The 14337-nt window shown below is 34.9% G+C and overlaps 1 protein-coding gene across 2 annotated transcripts in view; it reads right to left on the bottom strand.

Moving 5' to 3' along the window:
- Positions 1-14337, bottom strand: part of LOC140050160 (phosphorylase b kinase regulatory subunit alpha, skeletal muscle isoform-like) — a 118003-nt gene that overhangs the window by 82761 nt on the left and 20905 nt on the right. The window contains exon 24 of one of the 2 annotated variants that reach the window (XM_072095229.1): positions 12740-13693. The exons of the other annotated variant lie outside the window; for it this stretch is intronic. Coding sequence (XP_071951330.1) covers positions 13466-13693 — 228 coding nt within the window. The 3' untranslated portion in view covers positions 12740-13465. Of the gene's footprint in view, positions 1-12739; positions 13694-14337 lie in introns of those variants that run through there. 2 annotated transcript variants of the gene reach the window in all.

Genomic DNA, 14337 nt, shown 5'->3' with positions numbered 1-14337 from the left:
GTATTAGTTCTGAAAAGAAGTTTCGATCAATATGCTTTGATCGTCCTCAGCACTGAGAAACTGATGGTATAATCGGTAAATGCATATTCGCACAATACAAAGTTAGGACACAGGGAGTAGTAAGTACTTTAGTGTGCCTCAAAACGTGTACAAGGAGTGTTAAGGGTCACCGTTATGGATACCTAGACTATCAAAATTATTTAGACGATTATCCATTTTCGTGATGGAAAAAGACATAAATCTTGCATGATATATTTGACTGGTGACGCGGGTTGGCGGGTCGATGGTATTGAAGGTTTGAGGGGTGGGCTAAAGTTCGTTGAATCTATAGGAAGACAATGCAAGGTGTAGCGAGGGCTACACACATATTGCACACACGTTTTATTTTGCTGTTGAAGCGGCTGATAAAACACATCGGAATTGTTGCAATTATTAGTGATTAGTAATAAAATCATATAAATCATCACGACTGATAGTACCGGTACTGGAGATACTACTGCTGGAAGGAAGAGTTTTGTGGGTTTGTTATTAATCAATGAACACGAAGAGGGTAGCAGACAGAAGGCGCGATATTTTAACTCAATTCCAACCGGTCACGATATCCTCGTCGTCCGTCAGATTGCACGCTGAGAATTTGACTAGAGAATTATTGTATTGAGATTGGCGTGAACTGAATGCAAACTGGCAGGCAACACTTGATGCTGCTGTGTGTATGACATGCATAGTCATATAGGCGACTAAATGGCGCGTTAACGTGCTTGTTTCTTCGTATGATCAAACATATTATTAAATCGTAGGCTATTATGTTTATATGTAAAACAATCTCATATGCCAAATATAAGTATTGTAATCCTGCAGATCCAACATCTTCAAATAAGGAAGTTCCCGCCAACATTTAGCAGACTATTAAGTAGTATACAACCCATTATAAACAGTACAACGAAGTTTAGGTCTATATTTCTAATAAATTGTCTCCGTGAACCCTCGATAAAAGCAACCACTATTTATTAATAAATAATCGAACACATGGCTCATGATCGCAAAAAATGGTAGAGCGAGTGAAGGTCAGGTCACATAATCATAAATAAGTAAGCCTAGTTTAAAATAATTCCAGGACATTGACTTGCTCTTTCTGAACCAAATTACGCGATGTGTAGGCCTAAGTATCCTTAAAGTAAATAATAAGACATAAATGTGTACATAACACGTCAAGCTACCGTGCCCACTCGCGAAACTAAATCAAGGATTTGGATCGAACCCAGAAACTTTGTATTTATTGTGTATACTGTATATAGAATGTTTTTCGTTGTTGCAAAAAAAAATCGAAATTTACTGTTATGTTAGGGTATGTTCACACGTACAGCGTAAGGCTGACGTACGCCTTGCGTAATCTGCCTTTGCGTGTGAACTAGGCAGTGGCGTTGTTAACTAAACTCACAACGCTATGGCCTTGGCGTTATGTACGACATACCCTTAAACGTCACGGGGCGTACAGTAGCCCTAGGGTGATGTTTCTAGAAAAATTAGGCTACAGGCTTAGGCTGTATTTTTACCTGTCTGCGGGGAAACAAACTTACAGTGGGTATGGCGGTGAGACAACTTCCTATAGGCCTACAGTAATCTACATTGATAACCTATAATTTAGGCCTATCGTTAATACCAAGGCGGAGGGATATGTCTATCGATAAAATTAAGTGGATAATTAAACTAATTAAAACACACTCTTGATACCATCTGAATCATGACACGAAACCCTTTTATTTTAGAACGGCTCGATAGGCTACCTTGACCTGGTGAGCCAAGCTACTGTGCCTCTGAGGATTTGCCTTGTCTACTCGACTAAAGTTCCCGCTGGGACGTAACGCAAGGACGTAAGCGCAACGCAAGTAATTTTACCAATCACAAAAATCGCTTGTCATTAGTCATCTCGCTTGCGTTGCGCTTTCGTCCCTGCGTTACGTCCTAGGCCGGGAACCAAACTTTACATTTCGTGCCAGACGGGGGTAAATCAACCTGAACCAACAACTAGTAAAAATTAGGAAAACAGTGAAAGATTTTAACTTTGAAATGATGAATCTGGCTGGAAATTTTTCATAAAAAACAAGCTTATAACGCCTCGACTAATGCTACCTTGACCTGGTGTGCAAATCGCAATTCTACGGGGCAGTTGGCTCAATATCTTCACTTGCAACCAATAAGAAGGCAGGACAAATGAACCGGAACCAACAGCAAGACAAATTGGCAAAATTTAACATAACATCTTTGTATGACCATGGAGAAACATGTCGGTTATATAACAATAGTTACTAATACTGTAGGCTACTATAACAACTCTATGTGCAAAATATAAATTGAATATAGCCTTCGAAAAGTAAACGCATAACATTAGACCTTTAAAGAGCCTCTCTAATGTTAATTACCCACTACTTATTCTTTGCTAATCAAACGTAAATGACGTCAGCCCAAATAATGGGATTATAATTTGAAACCAAATACAACAAATCCCAGTTCTTTTTAAGAATCAGAAAAAGATGGGTTTCGAGTATTAATGTGAGGATGGGTAAAACACCTTTTAGAGGAAAGAAAAACACCAAGAAAAGAGGAAAGTAAAAGAAAAAGTTGTCGCAATTTGGAATTATAATTTGTAGGCCTAAATAGGCGCGCATATTCCAAAAATTAATGGTGTATGTTGCACGGATACCCCCGTTTTCTGTCATGATTGTTCCTGAATGTTGGGAACTATATTATATAATTATCTGGTGGTGTGGAAAGGAGACAGCAACGAAGCTGTCGATAGAAGGCGGACTTCATCGTAACACAATCAGTAACTACGTACTGTCATGGACAAACGTTTGTCCATGGTGTAATTATTTTTTATTCATTACATTGCTGTATAATTTCACAGTTGTTGGTCAGTTTTTAACTGTAGCTTTTCCAACGATTATTATTTTTTAAATTTCAACTAAATTAAACGAGAAAAGTTTACAATTTGATTTGAAATACTACGGTAGGATATCATATGCCGCGCGCACATTTATCGTAGATAAAAAATACATCCTTTTTACTGATGAAAGATTGCATTTTGGTTCTATATCGTCCTTAAAACAGTTATCTAATTATAAGTGCACTCAGCTGGTGATAAGGTATTTTAATCACGGTATAATTCATTATTATTTAGTATAAGCCTAATAACAAATTGTCATTTTGGCTATCTACGGTAATTGAATAAGTCCTATAGAATACCAATGTCACAAGAACATCATATATTGTTGTTGATTGATAACCGTCTCTCCCAATTAATACAATTCAACTTAAGGACATGTCCAATTAAGATTATTTCCTCTAATTGAAGACCATTCGTTAGCACTGAAAATATACTACATAATATTTCTATTTAACGATCAGTAAAGACTGTTCGTGGATTCATTATCAAGTATATTAACATAAATTACAATCTGTACAAAATAATAATTTGCTTTTTTTCTTCTCTCTTTTGTGAGATTCTCTCACATTATTTCATATCTTTGTAACATAGGCCTACGGTACTCATTTTGAATAAAGACATAATTTCTTGTTTTTCTTATTTAATTTTTGCATTTAGGGCCTACAGTATATATTATAAACACCATATGCATCGAACATTTGCTTTTATAGGGGCCTACTATATATTAAAAAAAGAAAATTTTAATAAATATTAAAATAATATTCAGATTTTAATAATTTATTTTGTGTGTAAAGTTTATCGAAATAGAAATTCTGTTTTTGGTAGTTTTTTTTTCTCTTTTTTTTATATTTGGGACCGGGTGGTGGAGCGGGGTTGATGGTGCAGAAAACATTTCAAAGTTATATCCCGGAAAAACTCGGCGGAAGAATACAAATTCGTTCTAAATCGGCGGAAACTGTCAAAACTAAAGTGGTTTAAAATTTGCGTAGGAAACTATTGGTTTATTCGCACTAACATCAAAACCACACCAAACCATGCATAATATGCATTAAACAATGCACACTGTGAACCACAAGAGAGTATTTTTACATGAAATAAAACCTACATTGACATCAAGTTGTCTCGGGTTTTTAACGGGTCTTGTTAAGTGCTAGTTGATCATTTTCCGGTTTAGCAGATAGCCTAACTTGATTCGCACGCGAGTTAGTTTCCGGCTTCCCTGCGGTCAGGATTTTCACTTTTAAAACTTTTTTTCAGAATAAGAGGCTTGACAATAAAGCAAATGTAATATAGAAATAAAAGGACAACTTGAAGGTTAAATAATCGAAACCAAAAGAATATATATCTACTTTTATAACGAAACGAATGCTTGGTTCCCCGCAAGGACGTAAGCGCAAAGTGAGGCTAGGTTCCTATTGAAGCGCAACGCAAGCGAGTTTACCAATAATAATCCATCGCTTATGTCAAATCACTCACGTTGCGCTTATTCACTAGAGACGAAACGCCATGACGTAGGCGAAACGTGAGCGATTTGACCGGAAGCAAGCGTAAGTAATTTGACCAATCACAAGAAATATAATTATTATTCGAACTGTCACTTGTCTTGGTAATCTCGCTATAGGTTCCAAATGATTGCGTCCAACCAAGAGGCTGAAAAACAATAACGACGTTTGGGAGCAATGGAACAAAAATGTATCACTATAAACTAAAATAAATAATTATTGCATAATTACTGAAAAAGATACTTGATTAACTTATAACATTAATTAACGTTAATGAAGGAAATGAGTTTGAGTTTCGTCTTAATTGATAAAGTTCTCTGTTTTATGTTACGGGAAGGGTAAGTGGGGTATAAAAAGAAAATTGTATTACTCAAGACTAATATTTCGACCTTCTAAATGTGTAATCCCACAATGCATTTTCCCTCGAACCATATGGAACTATCATAAGTTTATCCAGTTCCTTGACAAATTCAAGTGAAAACGAGATAAAAGTTTATAGTTATTGCTAAACGCTATATTCTTTTGTAACAGTTTCTGTTAAATATAAAAAACTCTCGTTGACGGTGGTACAGTATTTCGGCATCCAGTTAACGTTACCACAGTTTACCATAGAAGGTTCACTCTTCTCTGACCAAAATGATCAAGACATTCCACCATCGATTCCACAATGGTCGATTCCATAATGATATCGATTCCACAATGTATCGATCTGTTTTCATCATCCCTTGATTGGAGTTCGTTCGCTTATAATAATCACAAAATAAAACAGATTCAAAATCACAGTACGGTAGGTCTACAACATTATGTCTATTCTTAATTTCACACAGGCAATGCTCTATCGAAATCAAATCAGCTTTTTTACGTTAGCATAGGGTGAAAGTCAAGGCAAACAGGTTAAGTTAAAAAATTAGATTTGTATGCATTCTTTGCGATTTTCCTAAACAATATCCTCTTTAAATTACAATACACGTGTACACAGAGTAATATTACAATGACAAAATCATCTGTTTTTATATTCTATGTAACGTTGTTCTAAGTAATTCAATTTAAAGTCAATTTGTTTAAATCTATTATGTATAATTTTGGTATTCGAATTTAGAGGGGGAACAGGGCGGGCGGTCCCCCATAGGTTATATCCAATACGGTTAAACTAATACATATCTTAGATACTTTATGCAATTTCAACCCCTAGGCTAAATACTTATTGAATATAATGAGGTTGTAAACTTTGGCAATGTGTGTATGAGCCAAAATAACCTTTTAAACCACGACGATCCTTCGCGGCGGAATCGATTCATTTTGTTAAAACCATAATTAATTTTATGATAAAAATTTACCAAGGAAATAGTTAAATTGAAATTAAACAACACCTTGTGTGCCACACTTGTGTGTCACACCACTAACCACAATAAAGAGTGTCAAAAGCCGACGCGAGCACGTACAGAAAATCCGTGCGGTGATTATCATACGCATTATTACGTAGGCCGCGTACCGACTTAATTGTCCAATTAACCATTGATTACCTTATCTATAATTGGATTATCGCTGAAATAACCTGCAAATTTGGTGAACATTTTGCCTCGAATTTTTTGTAGCCTGAGGCAAAAGTTAATTGGGTCACGTGAACGGAAATCGGGAATAAGCTGGTATTTTCAACCCCTACGAACAGGCCCTATGACATTGTGAATAACGTGGAAGTTTATGTTCGTCCATGCGACACAACCCGAAAGGTGTGGTGCGGTATACGATTGACACATGTGGCATTATGTGTGTGACACCTTGGCGCTCAGTTGACATTTATTCTAGTCAAGCGACAAAGGGTGTGGTAAATGTCCTCAAAAGATTGACTCATCATCTTAAGTGACATTTTAAAGGTGTGGAACTATTAATTGACATTAAGTTCAAACACTTGTCGACAATGCGACAACATGGGTTTGGTTACAAAATTAGTATCACGTGACATGTTAATGGTGGGGGCACTGACAGATTTATCGATGCAAAAAAGGGTGTGACCTAATTCATCTAGAGACGATTAACTGGCGACATTTCAGTCGACACTTCATTGACGGTTGTTGCCCTTGTCGTCTGCGCAACAGAGGGCTTTTCGATTTCACGACGCGGCATTATCATATCTAAACACATTTTGCGCATTTAAAATCAATCATAAATGTAGAATGCTTGTGAGTGGTCCGATTGTTTATGGCGATTTTAATAATTAATGCTAAAAATTTAATCCAAAAAAAAAACACAAGACACTCCAAAAATAGTTTTATAAAGCTTTTATTTTAAAACATTGTTTTTTTTATTGCACCAAAATGGCTGACTCAATCGTGTTATCAATAATAAAATAATTACACTATAAACAAAATTAAAAAGTATAATAACCATAGCTAAATAGGCCTAATATAAAAATTATTCAAAGCTTTAGTAGCGGATTTGAGAACGTTTCTTGATGCTACAGTAATGGAAACACTGAGTGATTAGATTAGTTATATTCTATACAATAGTGCTATTATACCATGTGGCAGGTTGTGTTAGGTGTTTCAACACCCAATTCGATGTGACACTGTGAATTAAGTACTTCCTAGTGCGTAGCGTTATACTCACTCTGACTAGTAACAATTCTGAACTTGGTACGTTTACAGAAATACTTTCATTAAAATAACATCATCACCATAACCCATGCTTACTAGATTATCGACACACTGCATGCACACTATTAGAACTTCCTTGTTTCTAGGAACGGTTCTAAATATCACACAAAATAAATCTAAATCGCCTCTTCCTTTGCCCTGAAATAATTCACAACATTTTCACCTCCTTATCCTTCAACTAAACCTTAATTCCCACTAGGACGCAACGCAAGACCTAAGAAAAACGCAAGCAAGTTGACCAATCAAAAGCGACAGTTCGGACGTGTGTGGTCAAATTACGTGCTTGCGTTATTCTCACTCTAGGTGGCACGCGCAACGTAATTTTACCAATGACACGCGACAATTCAGATGATTGGTCAAATTTAATTAAGTAAAAAGCGCGTACATTCTTGCAGTGTCCTCGTGGAAACCAAGCTTTAAAGGTGATTTCTGATCTACGCACTTCACTACTTCTAAATCTATGTTTTTACGAAATAAGGACTTGCAGGATCAAGCAAGAGAGAAGGGAAGGAAGGCGGATGGCCAGGATGAGGAGGAGGGATGGCTGGAAGCAGATTTTTTTTTGTACTGTACATAAGTCAGTGTAAGATAGATAGGCCTAACTACTTTCTAAATATAACTAAACCTAACCTTAAATAACCTCTATCAATCTATAAAGTAAAAAGAAGTAGCTCATGGGATTCGAACTCTATACATCGACATGCAAGTCCAATCGACTACACAGACGGTTCGACAGAAAGCGTTTGCATTAGCGAATTCTTACGTCACACCTTATAGGTATAACTAATGAATATTCATGTTTATCTTGCGACGGTTCATGAGGAGTCCCCAACTTAAGTACGAAAAGAAATATCGCGACTGGGAGCCATTTTTTAGTCATTATTGCTATTCAACCTACACAACTCTACTCTACCATGAAAAAATGATTCTTCACCAAAAAAAACTTTCCTGGAGCTAACATCTATATATAAATTTACGTAAGGGCAAAATTCGGTAAATCGCGCCTTACTTCTATAATTTTTACTCGATGGTATATAAAGTTGGTTCGTACTTTCGGTACTGATTTTAACCACCTGATGTAACCCTGTTTACTAATTAAATTAAGTTAGATAATAAGTTATTGACGGTTAAAACGAATTTAGGTTCCAAGATTTGCCCCAAATAGGGGTGTTTTCCGACCGTGGTATACACTGTATAATGGATGTCCGTCTTGAAAAATACCCGCCACAAAAATGCGAGGAGGCTTCGCATTTTCCTATCTCCTCCTACGATAATTGTTTTTAATAGCTGAAAACCGGTTGAACAGCTAGAGTACACCATCATAATGTTGAAGACAGGCCGATTTTCTTTAAAAAATACTATTTTGATAGATTTAATATACGATTATACAAATCTATTGATTTGCGATGAATGGAACATCCCAATCTCTCAGTCTGCCAGAGTTTGGTTTAACACAAGTACTGTAGGTAAATTTATGAGCCCTTGGTTTAACACATACGGTAGGTAAATATATGGGCCCTTTGAGAATAAACTTGCGAGATTGTGGATAGGCTCTACTGTTAGATATATAAACACATTATTATATACAAATAAACTTTATACTGACAGTTCTTTCTCAACGTTTGTATTAATTAATAATTACCAAATATAAACGTCGTAGTGGTGTATCGTGACATGGTACTTTAATATTTCAATCGATTATGACAGTGACAGTTTTAACTAAACTAAATAAAGAATGTTCTCTAATATAATTAGGAATATCTTGCCATACACGGGGAAAATTAGTGTACAATGAATATTTAAAAGAAATAAATAAATAAATAAAATAAAAAAAGTATTAAATCGCAAATGTTTTACTGTATTTAGAGGTATATTATTTATAGGCCTATAAAACATGAAAAAAATATTTCGTTACTGAGTGGATAAAGAATATATTTAAAAATTGTTCCTCTTTGTACCTATCCGCTTTCCCATCCCTCAACCCTAATGTTACATACAAAACACAAATGAGTCCAAATCAAAAACTTGGACTCATTTTGTGATAAGTTTCTCCTTCGGAAGTAATTCCCAGGGTGCTAATTTTAGTTGACTACATAAATCATCGTGTCTATTTATTTGTTTCTGTAAACGACAATGTATAGGCCTATAGTCCTGCGGTACGTACATTTGAAATCGCCAGTTTTGTTACGCTGAAATTATTATGTATTCGAGAACCATCTGTGGGCACGACCTAGATGGTACGCGAGCGAAGCGAGCGTACCATCTAGTTATTACAATTAAAACTAAATATGAGGCAGGTCACATAAAAGCATAAAATACTAATTATTATTAATTTTAATTCGATGTATCTTATGATTCTACACGCACAGGATGCTTTGGTGAATGGTAGTAATATTTCTTTTAGTCATGGGAAAGTATCCTATTAATAAGTATTTGATTATTGAGTTACTAATACAATAAGGCCGTTAGATCTTTTCTATTTAGGCATAATTACATCATGATTCGAACCAATGACTACAGACTGGAAGGGGATTAGTAATGGTAACATGCAGCAAACATGAGTGGATTAAAAGCAACTATCATTTAATGACATTGCTGGATTCTAACCCAGGAATAGGGATGGCTCCATGAATAACATTCTATAATAAAAACTTTACCAAAAACATTGACAACTCGAGAAACTATGTTGAATAGAACATAAACCCAGTCATACAGTATGAATTGTGTGACCTTTGACCCTACGCTTTCAACACTCCATGAGTTATACTATTGGTCAAGAGTTTCAGCTCGATCGGAGATAATAATTACCCAACTTATTTTTTGTCAGCAGTAAAGGAGAACGACCATCCAAATAAACAATACCTGTAGCATCACTTTTTATTTTATTGTTATCAATGTTTTTAACAATGTTGATATATTACAATCAACAAATAGAAACGTTATGTCCGGAGCTACCCTTTAAGATTGGAAGACAATTTTTATAATAATAATCTCACTGACTTTAGTAATATTGTCTCACACATCATCAAATATATTATTGAGATAAGTCCCCATTTATGAACAATAAGAAATAAAAACAAAACATTCAGAAAAAGTTATAGTCCAGCAACAATAATATGCTCTTCCAAGGATAGATATGAATGCTTTATTCTAAATCATCAAACTAAAACTTCAACTTAAAAACATCAATCTAAAACACTCCAGAACAAGTCTCACATCAACATTATGATCTTCCAAAGACATGAACACTGAATATGAAAGCTTCATTCTAAACCACCTGCCTAAAACATATAACTAAAACAGCCCAGAGCACCATCCCAAAGTAAAGACATGAAACCTGAAAACTGGATACTAAAGCTTCATTCTAAACCACCTGCCTAAAACATATAACTAAAACAGCCCAGAGCACCATCCCAAAGTAAAGACATGAAACCTGAACACTGGATACTAAAGCTTCCATCTAAACCATCAAACTAAAACTTCAACTTAAAACATCCCTTTTGCAACTTTTTTGATAAATTTCCACTTTTCAGAATCTTATATCCAACAATTAAGATTTGATTTCTTTCCAACTGTTTAATCTATGTAAATTATATTGCATATTAACTTGGGCCAACGGCTTTATGTAATTAATACATTTTGGAATCGTTCCATGGACAACAAGTTTCAAGGTAACCATAGTTTAACTAATACTTCACTCTCTAAAGCTCTGTCTATACTATCAAACTAGTTTGTGATGTGCCTAAATGGTAGTGATATGCCTAAATAAGGTAGTGATATGCTTAAATAAGGTAGTGATATGACATCATTACACCCATATATGGGCACATCACATTTTTTTGTCACATAAAGTTCGACAGAGTTTAAGACTGGAAAGTTTTCAGCATTCCTGCAATATGACTGTAAAATTACAGTTTACACTTTTACTGTTTATAATAAATTTTTGCTGTTTATGTGCAAAGATTACACAGTGGCACTGTTTTATGTATAATAAATAAATGAATAGGCCATTTTACAGTTTAAATTAGGTAATATTCACTTTCGCTTCCAAAAAAAGAACAAAAATAATTTTGCTTATGTTACAACTTATTTTCAAATTATTATTGTTTTATCAGGTAAAATATATACATATATATAAATGCCAGTTCTGCGGTACATTTCATTTCGAAACCTGAGCTCCACTGACGAGATCTAATAAGATCAAAACAGTACTACTGTCTGCAGATTGGATACATATATATAAATATATATAAATGTTCGGTTCAATGTAACCGTCTAGAAAGTGCTCAATACGGTAAAGTAGAGCTAAAATATACGTTAAGTCTGGAAAAGAAGTAAAAACTACAGTTTGGTCTCTACAGGCTTGTTTCGTGAGTCGTGCAACTCACTCATCAGGAGACTATAATGAGAAGAATCAATTACAACGCTGCTTATAAGCACATTTACTTGTAGAATTAGCATTTACAGGTGATATGTTTTGGAATGTCAGCTGTTATGTAACAATGCTTTCTTTCTGTGCCGGCAGGCGGACACAAGTTCGTTACGTTTGTTTAATGTCGATAATTCAGGGTGGCGGATGATAAATAATTTTTCTTTGAGGCAGAGATTGCATTTTTTGTTTGCGCTACTATATGCTTTAGTAGATGTCAAGATGCGCCATGAGGTTGTATAGATTAGCTACAGTTGTATGAACAATATGAAACAGATAATAGACAGTCACAACAAGAGAATACTCAACCAGCCCGAAACAACATCCGTGGAAAACACGCAAGAAAACAAAACATGCAACTGCCGACAGAAAAACACATGCCCGCTAAGCGGAAATTGCTTACAATCATCTGTAATATACCAAGCCACAGTTACACGCAAAGACAAATCCACCTCGGAAACTTATATCGGACTAACTGAAAATGATTTTAAAACACGATACAGAAATCACACCTCATCATTCCGTAATTCACGTTCTAGAAACTCAACTGAACTCAGTAAACATATTTGGACACTCAAGGACAATAACACAGACTATACAACCTCATGGCGCATCTTGACATCTACTAAAGCATATAGTAGCGCAAACAAAAAATGCAATCTCTGCCTCAAAGAGAAATTATTTATCATCCGCCACCCTGAATTATCGACATTAAACAAACGTAACGAACTTGTGTCCGCCTGCCGGCACAGAAAGAAAGCATTGTTACATAACAGCTGACATTCCAAAACATATCACCTGTAAATGCTAATTCTACAAGTAAATGTGCTTATAAGCAGCGTTGTAATTGATTCTTCTCATTATAAATATATATATATATAAATCCAAAGGCAAATTACTGAAAAAATGACAATGCTGTGGCTATCAGTGGCTGGATCTCAATGGAGATACAAAATAAAAGCGAAAAGCTAAATCAAAACGATAAAGTAAAACAGCCAGAAACACTAGCCCTTCATCAGTGCAATATATAGAATTAAATGATAAAGATTTTAAATAATTTAGAAGCCTCTTTATCATTTATTTCTATTTGGCTCCACATCTTGTATCAAGCACTTTCAATACATGATCTGCTTTAAATTCACCACAAGTTACATATATATATATATATATATATTTTAAAATCAATTTTTGGTAAAATAACAGTTATGCGACAATTTTTTTTTTTTAAATTTTTTTTAAGAGGACAATATACCTATAAAGGTTTTGTAGGTCACGTTTCTTAAACCAACTCTTTTGTCTTCCTGATTGTCTCATTTTCCCATCGTTTCTCTCATGATTTAATGGATTTATCTGTGGCTCATTACGCACTCCCATCTAATCACCAGTTTGTGACTGTTATTAATTAGTTTGAATGCAGCTTCTATAAAATACTATAAACAATAATAATGAAGCCTGTTTGCTGCATCCTGCTGTCGTTTGCTTTCAATTACCACGCACCTTACATCTAGCCTCTTAAATTATGCTAGTATCCGTAATGATTAATAAACCGATAACTTACTATTCATTCAACGGTTTCATTCGTACCAAATTCCTGTCGAAAATACTAAGTATTTATTACTGATTTTGTTAGCATCTGTAATGATCAATAAACTGTTAACTTAGTTTGTACATTTGACGACATCATTTGCACCAAATTCATGTTGAAAATTCAAGCATTAATTACCGATTTAGCTAGATACTGTATCGTTGTCCTTGTTTCGGATTGCCCTCAGTGTTAGCATTTGTAATGAACTTGGTTTAAAACACCAGCAGTATCATTCACACCAAAATCCTGTCGGCGATTCAAAGTATTAGCTACCGATTTAGCCACGTGTTTGTTGTTTCCCCCGCTGTCGTATAAATGATGCCTACAACTGCTAGCGTCTGTAACAAACCGCTAACTTAGTTTACATTCAGCGGTATCATTCATACCAAACTCCTGTCGGAAATTCAAAGTATTAGCTACCGCTTTAGCTAGATAAGTCATTGTTCCATATTGGCCGCTGGGGGCGCTGTCATAGAAGTGGCTACAAATGCCGGCAACTCCGCTGCACCTTAATGGATCGTATCGTTGCGCCTCTGTGCGTCCTGCACAACATAACATTGAATCTCCATTGTGAATTCTCTGGAAAAAAATAGTTTTGTCTTTCTCTCACAAAATATAAAAATGTGATGCTCACAATCATAAACATATTGTTTAAATTTTAGTTTTTACTAAATTTGTTTTTTTTTATATATATTAATACCTAATTTAACTTAAAGGGAAACCTTCTAAATTTAACATTATCATATTTGTCAGATATATTTTTAATATGTATCAATAGAAATTATTATTTTTTTCATATCATCTTTATCATATCATTTTGAAAAAATTAATTGGCAGTTTAAAACTGTTAACGGTCAACTTTACATAACAGGCAAATTCCCAATAGCTTAAAAACACAGGGCTGTTTGTCTGTCGTTTGAAATCCAGGCTGCAACCCTAAAAGCCCCAAATGAGTCACGCCATTCAGTAAACGCACAGACATCGTACGTTAGTCACCAGATTAGCGATTACGTCATGTACACGTTAACACATATACATATGTAAGAGAATAAATTTCCTATACACAATCTGTACGGAAATTCAGTGGTATATTCTACACGAATTTTATAAAAATTCAATAACTAATCATTTTAACCAATTAGACATTTCCTAATAATATTATTTTTGATTTGATAATACACTTTTTGTTACGCAAAGTCAGCAAAAAACGCAAGTCATATTCG

The sequence above is a fragment of the Antedon mediterranea genome, chromosome 5 (assembly GCF_964355755.1).
Source record: "Antedon mediterranea chromosome 5, ecAntMedi1.1, whole genome shotgun sequence".
Classification (NCBI taxonomy): Eukaryota; Metazoa; Echinodermata; class Crinoidea; order Comatulida; family Antedonidae; genus Antedon; species Antedon mediterranea.
This window is presented reverse-complemented; position numbering and strand designations above follow the sequence as displayed.